The sequence below is a fragment of the Pistacia vera genome, unplaced genomic scaffold (assembly GCF_008641045.1).
Source record: "Pistacia vera cultivar Batoury unplaced genomic scaffold, PisVer_v2 Contig676, whole genome shotgun sequence".
Lineage (NCBI taxonomy): Eukaryota > Viridiplantae > Streptophyta > Magnoliopsida > Sapindales > Anacardiaceae > Pistacia > Pistacia vera.
Window position 1 is genome coordinate 633923 of NW_022196530.1, and position 11213 is coordinate 645135.

Here is an 11213-nt window from a genome sequence, read left to right on the forward strand (position 1 = left end):
TATTTTATATTTTTCAATTTCTTTTAAACCTCTTAAATTTGTTAATTTAATTAAATACCCCTAAATATTTTTTTTAGAAATTGTAAAAACACTTCGGTTACCCTCCGGCAGTGGTGGTCGGCTGTCCGTATTTAATGGGTGGATTGGGGGTATGTTTGTTAATTTTTAATATTTTATTATACGGGTGTTTAGTAAATAAACAAACATAGCAGATATTTTTGTTAATTTTCAAATCCTATATTGTAATATCCATCTAATTTAACTTTTTTTAAAATATTATTTTAAAAACTATCAGAATAATGAATTAAACTTACGTGAAGATTCTTGATTTCTTCTTTTTGTAGAGTATGTGACGAGAGAAAAAGAGGGGAAATTATGAGACTTTTTCACTTTATTGCACAGAAAATTCCTGTATAATTAAAGGAGAAAAAAAAAGTTAGTTTATTTATTTATTTTATATGTTCAAGAGAGTGTTAATTATTAATTAGTATATAAAATTTTCATAGATAAAAATCTTACATATTACCAAAGCCTAAGTCAAAAAGTGAAAAGCAAGACATTAATTATTAACTTAGGAAAGAGGGGACTGAACGAGACTTTAATAAAACCTATTGCAAAACTACGTGGAAAGTTCTGGATCATATATTTTCTGCAGAAAATGTGAAAGAGAGTATAAGTAAGAGAAGAACTTTGTTGAGTTCATCACTTTGTAACACAAAAAGCTCCTCTTCCTTCCCTTTGAAAACGCAACTAATTGCTTTCTTTGATGCTCTTCCTTCCCTTTGAAAACACAACTAATTGCTTTCTTTGAAGCTCTTATATCAAACTTTACTCATCAACATTGTGTAAGTTTCTTCTCTACTTTCTATTTTTAATTTGAACATAATTAATTTATTAGAAGCATACAGTTATATATTGTTTTAAGCAAGCTGAGTATATATGCTTTTAATTTCGATCCGTAATCTTTTGCAGCAAAATATATTCATCGATCTATGTTTAGTTTCATCTCGTCTAGTGATTAGACCGGCCGTTGCAGTTGTGTTTTCTTTTAGGTTTTAAATTTTTAATTAATATTTGTTTTCTTATAAATGTAATGTTTGTGTGTGATTGCTTGTCTCGCCCTTACTCCGTTTAACGTCAGATAGAATTTGGGGGTATATGCTAGTTTTTAAAATACTAGGACTTAGAAGATCGAAATGCCAGGGGGTAAATGTAATCGTAGATGAAGTAGAAGCTTTAATAAAAAGGTTAGGATGAAACAGCTTGGAAGGGTCTTGATTTTTTTTTTTTTTTTTTTTTCTCTCTTAGTGAAGTTTGTGAAGAGAGAAAAAGCGGGGAAATTTCTTGAGTTCATCTCTTTATATAACACAGAAAAGTTCTCTGCTTTCCTATCAAACCACAGCCAATTAGCTTTCTTTGAAGCTCTTTATGTCAAAATTCTGCAAGTTTGTTCTGTTTTTATTTTTATTTTAAGTATATGCATGATTATGCACCTAATATAGGATTTTCGAGAGTGGAATAGAATAATTAGAAGCATGCAGTTTTTTTTTTTAACACGGGGGTTGAGCATATATGCTTTTAATTTTAATCCTTAATTTCTTGCTAACATAATGTATTCATATAAGTTTAATTTCTCAGTAGCTTTTATACAATATCATAGCTGAAAACTATATGAGATGCATGCATTTTTGTTTAAAAAATGATATTCCGCTTAAAAATATATAAATGGTCAAAAAGAAATTAGTTACTTATTTTTTCAATTCTATCAAGAGGCATAGACGACACGTGTAACTTGGGAAAAATTAGCTTGGATCAGTCAATCGTATTGCTTCTATGAGTATCCAAACAGCTTCTTCTTCACACACTCATATTTGTTCTTCCCGTTGGAGGTATGACGTCTTTATAAGCTTTAGAGGTGAAGATACTCGGAAGAATTTCACAGATCATCTATATGCTGCTTTGACTCGAGAAGGAGTTAATGTTTTTAGAGATGCCGAAGAACTTGATAGAGGAAAACCCATTTCATTGGAGCTCCCTCGAGCAATTGAAGAATCAAGATTTTCGATTATCGTCTTCTCAAAAAACTATGCTAATTCTACTTCATGCTTGCATGAAATTGCTAAGATTGTTGAATGTAAGAACACAATGGGACAAAATGTTTTTCCCATTTTTTATGATGTGGATCCATCCATGGTAAAGAAACAAACAGGATGGTTTGATGAAGCTTTTGCTAAGCATGAAGAAACTTTTAAGGAGAATAAACAAAATGTTCAAATATGGAGGAATGCTTTAAAAGAGGTTGCCGATCTCTCTGGATGGGATGCGAAAAACAGGTAATAGTTTTTCTTTCTCATGTTATGAATGTGTCATAATGTATTTTACTGTAATTAACCAGTTATTAAAAGATCAATAATTTCATTAGACTATGGTGATTGTTTGATTATTCTTTAAAAAATCTCTTTTATTAACTACCAATCATGTCCTTATATTTACTCAATTCAAAGTTTAAGAGACGTTGGTCCTACATTAAGTAGCTGACCATGTATAATATGATAGCTACGGTAACGAAAGACCTAAATTCAGAGTAAATTGGTATTTGTAAAGTTATATAGTAATTTTTTGTCATACATTGATCACTACTATTGTTCTTTTTCTTTTGCAGACATGAATCAGAATTCATACAAGAGATTGTCAAAGAAATATCAATTAAATTAAGTCTAACAACATTGATGACTTTTGAGGGCCTAGTAGGAATAAATTCTCGCCTTGAGGAACTTAAGCTGTTGATAGGTACAAGGTCTAACGATATTCGCATGATAGGGATATGTGGAATGGGAGGAATAGGCAAGACAACAATTGCAAGAGTTTTTTATGACTTGTTTTTGTATCAATTTGAAGGGAGTGCTTTTCTGGCCAATGTCAGGGAGATTTCAAGAAAAAGTGGCTTGGTTACTTTACAAAGGCAACTTCTTTTGAAAATTCTAAGGGGAAGGGATAATAACATATGCAATGAGTATGATGGAATTAATGAGATAAAGAGAAAGTTGCGTCACAAAAAAGTTCTTGTTGTTATAGATGATGTGGATCATATTGACCAACTAAACAATTTAGTTGGAAAACGTAAATGGTTTGGTTTAGGAAGTAGGATCATAATAACAACAAGAGATAAACATTTGTTGATGACTCACAAGGTTGATGAAGTTTATGAAGCTAAAGAACTGAATTGTGATGAAGCTCTTGAACTCCTCATCTCGAAAGCCTTTGAAAACCAAGAGCCTTCAAAAGACTATTTGGAGTTGTCCCAACATGTTGTAAGGTATGCTGGCGGTCTTCCATTAGCTCTCAAGGTTTTGGGTTCATTTTTATTTGATAGAACTATAGATGAATGGATTGACTCACTAAAAAGACTCAAAAGAGATTCTAATAAGGAGATTTTGGATGTACTTCAAATAAGTTTTGATGGTTTGCAAGAAACTGAAAAGAAAATATTTCTTGATGTTGCATGTTTTTTTAAAGGAGAGGAGAGAGAATATGTAACAAGAATTTTGGATGGTTGTGGTTTTAACCCAACTATTGGATTAAGTGTTGTCCTTGAAAAATCTCTTATAACTATTTCAAATTTCAATGAACTATGGATGCATGATTTGTTACAAGAAATGGGTAAACAAACTGTTAAGAGAGAATCCATGGAAGAGTCTGGAAAACGCAGTAGATTATGGGATGAAGAGGACATTCGTCATGTGCTAACAAAGAACAAGGTATACACCTAGTGGGAAAGATTTTTTTCCCCCTTTCAATTTTTAACCAATTATATCTATAGATATATATGTTCTTTTATCTTTGTCTCTAATTTTGTTTGACACTCATTTTTTTTATCTCAATTCTTTAGGGGAGTGAGCTAGTTGAAGCCATAATACTTGGAAAAAAGTTCAATTTCAGGGCAAGTACTGCAAGTGCTAAAGCCTTCTCAAAGATGGTCAACCTAAGATTGCTCAAGATTCGTAGAGTACAACTTCCCGAAGGTCTTGAGTATCTTTCCAATGAGTTAAGATTACTCGATTGGGATGGATACCCTTTAAAATCATTGCCATCAAATCTTCAGTTGAATAAACTTGTTGAACTTAAAATGGACGGTAGCCACATCAGACAACTATGGAAGGGGATCAAAGTAAGATAATTCACTTAATACTTTTTTTATTTTTTTTTATTTTTTTAGTTAATAATTATTGAATATCTTTATGCATTCATCATTTAATTAATGTGGTAATTAACTTAAGAAATGCGTTTTTTCTTTCCCTTCAATTTTAACAGCCTTTATACATGTTGAAATCTATGAGTTTCATAAATTGCAAGAGTCTGATCAAAACACCAGACTTCACGGAGATCCCAAATGTTGAAGATTTGATTCTCAGAGGATGTTCAAGATTGTGTGAGATTCACCCATCTTTACTAGCTCATAAAAAGATTAAACGGATGGATCTGGGACATTGTTCAAATCTCAAAACTCTTCCAAACAAGATTCATATGGAATCTCTTGAAAGTCTTGTGCTTTCTGGTTGCTCAAAATTGGAGAGGTTTCCAGAGATTATAGGAAGTATGGAGTGCCTCTTCGAGCTTTCTTTAAATGAAACTGCCATTGAAGAATTGCCTGTGTCTGTTGAGCTTCTATCTGGACTTGTATACTTGAAATTAGAAAGATGCAAAAATCTTTCGAGTCTTCCAAGCACTATAAATGGCTTGAAATCTCTTTCAACCTTGTCTCTCTCTTATTGTTCGAGACTTGTGAGTCTTCCGAGTACTATAGATGGCTTGAAATCTCTTCAATCTCTATTCCTCGCTGATTGCTCCGGACTTGTGAGTCTCCCAAATACAATAAATGGTTTGGAATCTCTTCGAAGTCTCATTGTCTCTGATTGCTCCAAACTTGAAAGTATACCAGATACTTTGGGGCAAATACAAAGTTTGCGTATTCTCCATTTACATAAAACTGCTATAAGACAGCAAGTGTCATTCCTTTTTCCTAAAAAGAATCTTTCAGAATTAAAATTTTGTGGACGCGAAGGATCACCATCAAAATCATTTTTTGAGAAGTTCAAATCCCATGACTTTAATATTGCCTTCTTTGCCATCTAATTTGCGTTATGTTACAATGTTGTGTCTTCGTGTTTGTAATCTTGGGGAAGGAGCAATAACCAGTGATTTGCTTGGAAGCTTCATCTCATTGGAGGATTTAGATCTAAGCCAAAACAATTTGGTTTCGTAACCTGGTAGCATCAATCGTCTTTCTAACCTTGGAATTATTGGGTTGAACTATTGCACGAGGCTTCAAATTCTGCCAGAACTTCCTTCCAATATATGTCGACTTGAAGTAAATGGTTGCATTTCCCTGGAAAGATTATCTAATGCATTAAGATTATGCAATTCGAATTTGTCAGATATTTCATCTCACAATTGCTTGAAACTCGATGGTAGTGGTGAGGCATTTTCAATTATGAAGGAATACCTCAAGGTCTGTCACTTTCTCTCTTTTTCGAATTAGATCTTGTATTATCTGTCTAATTTTATTTACAAATATATGGTCACGATTTTGATTTTATCAATATTATTATTAGTATTATTACATTTCCTTTCTACAATTAATAACCGAATAAATCCTAGTATTTACATTATGCTACATGTCTATTTTTTCCTATCTCACAGAAGCTTTGTTTTATTTTGGGTACAGCTGACAAATCCAAGTAATACATTTAGCATAGTTGCTCCAGGAAGTGAAGTTCCAGAGTGGTTCAAGCATAAGAGGGACAGTGAAGTTCCAGAGTGGTTCAAGCATAAGAGGGACAGTGAAGTTCAGAGTGGTTCAAGCATAAGAGTGACGGTGAGCTAATAGAAATAGAAAAGCCGCCAGATTTGAACAATAATAATAGCAAGTTGGTGGGATATGTTGTGTGCTTTAAATTTTGTGACCGTAAGATTTCTCCTGATCACCGCAAAAATTGTGTCGTGTGGGTGACGATTGTACTGTTTTCCTGTCTTGTGAGTCAATAAGTTGTGATGTTGACTCGCGGCTGCCAGAGTCAGATAACCTTTGGCTATTCTATATCCCTGATAAGGAAATCAAAGGATTTAATTATCCCAAGCTCATAATTCCGTTATGGCATGACAATGCTGTGAAAAGGGTTGGAGTCCATCCTGTGTATGAGAATGAAGATTTTGTTGAGTTTAATTGATCATGATTTTGTGGTGCCAAGGCTTCGCTGTCAATGCTGCATTGTGTTTATGTTGTTTATTTGAAAGTTCTGATTGTGTTAATTTTATATGTTGTAACTTGTTATCAGATAATTAACTTTTATTTATTTATTTATTTATTATTATTAAAATTTGAGGATGGACGATGGATAAATAAATTGAGACAACATTCATCTTTGACCTTCCTTCTGGTAACACAAGCAATAGCAACCTCCAGACTGCAAGCATCTGGTTTTTGATAGCAAGTGAAGTTGCGTTGATATTAATATCTTCATCTTCCCAGTTGTGTAACACCAACTTGGCTAACTCAGTACCCTCGCTAATTGGAGGTTTTCTGGTCAGCAACTCCAGGAGAATAACTCTGAAGTCGTAAACGTTCCTGACCGCTGTTACTCCCTTCGTGTAGGCATACTCTGCAATAATCTCAAATACAGAAAACTAAAAAAGAAAATTAGTTATATATCTGATTGCAGATTTATGAATGATAAAAGAATAAAGATCATGAGTAATGAGATCCAAGGGTAAGTATCCTGAACTGGTGATGCTAATATGCCTAAGAGAATATTTTATCACCTATTTTACCTTTTTTAGATTTGAGACAGGTTTATGAATTGCTAAATCGTACGTAATGTGTTAAATTATGCATCAAAATGCATATGATAGCCAATGTGCCTAAAATTTTTCGTGAATGTAAAAGCTATACCTGGTTTGAGCAATTCTTTAGCTATAAAAGCAAAAGAGAGAGTTTACCTAGAGGAATATAACCGACAGAACCAGCAAGCGTGGAAAGACTGCCAGTCCTATTTGAGGGGTCAATCACTTTGCAGAGTTCAATATCTCCAAGGTGTGGTTCTTTCAGTGACTTAAGCATAATGTTTTTACTTGAAAGATCAAGGAGGAGAATTGGACCAGAGGTGCATCCTAATTGATTTCTTCTCAGATTCAAAGCAATCTGCAATTTCACCGGCAACGATGGAATTCGGCCACTTAGTTTATTTTCTCGAAGTTGGAGTTCTATCAAAGAATTCATGTTCCCGATAGAGTCGGGTATGGAACTACTGAAATAGTTGTTTTGTAAGCTCAAGTTTGTGAGCTCTTGCAACTTGGAAAAGGAATGAAGGTATTGAACCAATCAGCGAATTCCAGCTAATGTTTAATTGAGACAAAGTCTTTAGCTGGGAAAACTGAAAAGGGATGTCTCCACTTAGGTTGTTAAGTTAGAGCTTCATAACTTGAAGACTGCTGCGATTACCCAATTGTGCCGGCNTTATTTTATTTTTTGATAAATGAATAAGTCTAATTTTTCTTATATTATAATTTTATTGTATCAAAATTGAATTAATATTTGAAATGTTAACAAACAAAAAAATTGAATTGAATTATTGATATTTGAAAAGTTAATTAAAAACAATTATATTTATAATTATTTATTTGAAAAGTTAAATAAAAAAAAATAAGAAAATCGGGCTAACCTGGCCTAGCCCGCCACCTAACCCGGCGGGCGGGTTAGGCCCGGCCCGCCAAACAAAGTAACCCGCCACAGGCCAGGCCCGGCGCGACGGGTTACTTTTCCACCTTTAGTGCCAAGGCTTTGCTGTCAATGCTGCATTGTGTTTATGTTGTTTATTTGAAAGTTATGATTTTGTTAATTTTATATGTTGTAACTTGTTATCAGATAATTAACTTTTTCTTTTTTATTTATTTATCTATTATTATTATTATTATTTGAGGATGGACGATGGAGAAATAAATTGAGACAACATTCATCTTTGGCCTTCCTTCTGGTAAGACACTAACACAAGCAATAGCAACCTCCAGGACTGCAAGCATCTGGTTTTTGATAGCAAGTGAAGCCACGTTGATATTAACATCTTCATGTTCCCAGTTGTGTAACACCAACTTGGCTAACTCAGTACCCTCGCTAATTGGAGGTTTTCTGGTCAGCAACTCCAGGAGAATAACATTGAAGCCGTAAACGTTCCCAGCCGCTGTTACTCCCATCGTGTAGGCATACTCTGCAATAATCTCAAATACAGAAAACTAAAAAAGAAAATTAGTTATCTATCTGATTGCAAATTTATGAATGATAAAAGAATAAAGATCATGAGTAATGAGATCCAAGGGTAAGTATCCTGAACTGGTGATGCTAATATGCCTAAAAGAATATTTTATCACCTATTTTACCTTTTTCAGATTTAAGACAGGTTTATGAATTGCTAAATCGTACGTTATGTGCTAAATTATGCATCAAATGCATATGATAGCCAATGTGCCTAAAAATTTTCGTGAATATAAAAGCTATACTTGGTTTGAGCAATTCTTTAGCTATAAAAACAAAAGAGAGAGTTTACCTGGAGGAATATAACCGACAAAACCAGCAAGCATGGAAAGACTGCCAATCCTCTTTAAGGGGTCAATCACTTTGCAGAGTTCAATATCTCCAAGGTGTGGTTCTTTCAGTGACTTAAGCATAATGTTTCTACTTGAAAGATCGAGGAGGAGAATTGGACCAGAGGTGCACCCTAACTGATTGATGCTCAGATTCAAAGCAATCTGCAATTTCACTGGCAACGATGGAATTCGGCCACTTAGCTTATTTTCTCCAAGTTGGAGTTCTATCAAAGAATTCATGTTCCCAATAGAGTTGGGCATGGAACCACTGAGATAGTTGTTTTGTAAGTTCAAGTTTGTAAGCTCTTGCAACTTGGAAAAGGAAAGAAGGTATTGAACCAGTCAGCGAATTCCAGCTAATGTTTAATTGAGACAAAGTCTTTAGCTGGGAAAACTGAAAAGGGATGTCTCCACTTAGGTTGTTAAGTTAGAGCTTCATAACTTGAAGACTGCTGCGATTACCCAATTGTGCCAGCAATGAATCATTCAGCTTATTTTGAGCCAAGTTCAACGGCGTCAAAGTTTGGCAATCACCCAGTTCTGGAGGTATCATTCCAGTGAAGCTATTGTTGTCCAGCTCCAAGTAAGTTAATTTTTCCAGAGTTGCAAAATTCGCCGAAGGGATCACACCATTGAGTGAATTGCTTCCTANAAAAAAAAAAAAAAAAAAAACTAAAAGTGAAGATTTGTACACGGTTTTCACCGCCGGTAGCGCATGCGAAGATGGTGATTCACGATGAATTGAACGGCGGCCACGAAGAGCAGCCTAATGAGTCACGATCACCGGCGAGACTGTGATGAGATGGGAGGCGCTGGCGGTGGTGAATATAGGCTTAGGGAGTTAGATTTGATTTGGGTGATTTTCTATTTTAGGGATTTACCTTTACGTGTTTTTAAAAAAAGAAGAAAAATAAAAATGACAGCCTGGTTACCGCGTCAGCGCGTCTTCTTCAGATCCCAAACCCGGGTACGAGAAAATTTATTTGGCTATTTTTAAAATACTTTATTCCTATTGTGAAAAAATACATTTTTGTTTTCATATTCTCAAAATCATATCCTATAATATTCAATTATTTTAAACCTCCATAAGTTTATTAATTTAATTAAACATCCCCAACAAATTTTTTTTATAAATTGACAAAAACACCCCCATCTACCAATATTTGTTAGATTCTGACAATCACCATCAGAAGGTAGCCAGAATCTAGCGTAATGATACACTACAGACTAGATCTAGCTAGTAATGTATCGATCTGACCTTTTTCGGCTAAATCATTTCCAGCCAAAGATCTGCCCTTCTTTGGTCACATCTAACCATCAATGACGGCTAATGTATGGCCGTTATTGACTGTCAACTACGACCATATCTTTGACCGTCAAAGGCCAAATCCAACCGTATATCTGACTTTTTTCAGCCAGATCTGTGGTGCATCTAGCCGGAAAAGACCATAGCGACGCACGACTGGCTAGATCTAGTTAGTCGTGCGCAATGAAACAAGATTCCATCCAGATTCTGACGGTTGTGACCATAATCTAGCAATTGTTGGTGGACAGGGGTGTTTTTGTCAATTTATAAACTTTTTATTATTGGGGTTATTTAGCTAAATTAACAAACCTAAAGGTTTTATTTCTTAATTTCCAAATCTTACCTCGCAATAATAACTCAACTCAACTTAACAACAATATTTCAAAAATACTACTCAAAATAATAAAACAAAAACAGATATTTAAAATAAAAATAGGCAACAAGAATTCAACCATTCATCTTCCACATTCCAAAATTCACAATTATATTTTCTCTTCTTAATTTGAAAATTAACTTGACTAAAAAATAATATATACAGACAAGGGATTCATATTGTAGTTTAGCCTATGAAACCTATAAGATTACTGAATTTTTTTTTTATATATAATAAGTGATATTTATTTATGAAATTTTGTAATATAATATACCAAGCAATAACGTCAAAATTTAATGTATGATCAAATATAATTTCATTCAAATTAAATTATCAACATGCTTGAATTTTTGGCATAAATACAGAACATGTATCGTTGATAATAAAAAAAAATAAAGATCAATTAAACAATGTCAAAGAAAACGTTAAGTGAAGGAAAAGATGTGTTCTGATACCACGTGAAAACTCATGCATTTAAATGTTTACAAAATCAGAGAACCGAATTTAGCAAAAGCAGAAAAAATAATTTATAACTAACACTAAACTCCAACCAATAGCAAGATATTCAAAACTAACATCTTCACGGGATCTTCTGATTCAAAAGCAATTCTAGCGATGGATACAAGGTGTTAGAATTGCATGAATTTGGGACCTATAGCAATTTTATATATGACTTTCTTTAATCAAGTAAATAACGTTCAAGAAACCACTTCATAAGAAACTGTTTTATGAATAAATACCATTGGGATGAGGATATTCTGGTGCCATTGGGATTAAGCTACTCTTTTCTTCTTTTTATATAATTATTATTTATATTTGATTATAATAATTTTCAAATTAATAAGATAAATATTATTTTTTATATGGTACTGTGAAATTTTATAAATAATCTATTTA

At 33.6% G+C, this 11213-nt stretch overlaps 2 protein-coding genes across 5 annotated transcripts; one reads left to right on the forward strand and one right to left on the reverse strand.

Annotated features, from left to right (window-relative positions):
• Nucleotides 1–720: 720 nt before the first annotated feature.
• Nucleotides 721–6284, forward strand: LOC116113266 (TMV resistance protein N-like). 3 transcript variants are annotated; one of them, XM_031399406.1, is made up of 7 exons: nt 754–845; nt 1204–1206; nt 1773–2333; nt 2663–3758; nt 3890–4168; nt 4312–5509; nt 5726–6284. In XM_031399406.1, exons 3-6 carry the CDS (start codon nt 1834–1836, stop codon nt 5131–5133), a joined length of 2697 nt encoding a protein of 898 aa, XP_031255266.1. In that variant the 5' UTR covers nt 754–845; nt 1204–1206; nt 1773–1833; the 3' UTR covers nt 5134–5509; nt 5726–6284. The 3 variants fall into 3 exon arrangements, with proteins under 3 accessions (XP_031255267.1, XP_031255266.1, XP_031255268.1); XM_031399408.1 differs by having other exon boundaries at nt 4354–5509; XM_031399407.1 differs by lacking the exon at nt 1204–1206 and having other exon boundaries at nt 721–845; nt 1771–2333.
• Nucleotides 6285–7984: 1700 nt separating this feature from the next.
• LOC116113267 lies at nt 7985–9270 on the reverse strand. 2 transcript variants are annotated; one of them, XR_004125390.1, is made up of 2 exons: nt 8598–9270; nt 7985–8286 (listed from the first exon to the last, which is right to left on the reverse strand). XR_004125390.1 is itself a non-coding variant. In XM_031399409.1 (2 exons), the coding sequence occupies exons 1-2, from the start codon at nt 8896–8898 to the stop codon at nt 8168–8170; spliced, it is 405 nt and encodes a 134-aa protein (XP_031255269.1). In that variant the 5' UTR covers nt 8899–9270; the 3' UTR covers nt 7985–8167. The 2 variants fall into 2 exon arrangements, 1 of the variants encoding a protein (XP_031255269.1); XM_031399409.1 differs by having other exon boundaries at nt 7985–8271.
• Between the last annotated feature and the right edge of the window lie 1943 nt (nt 9271–11213).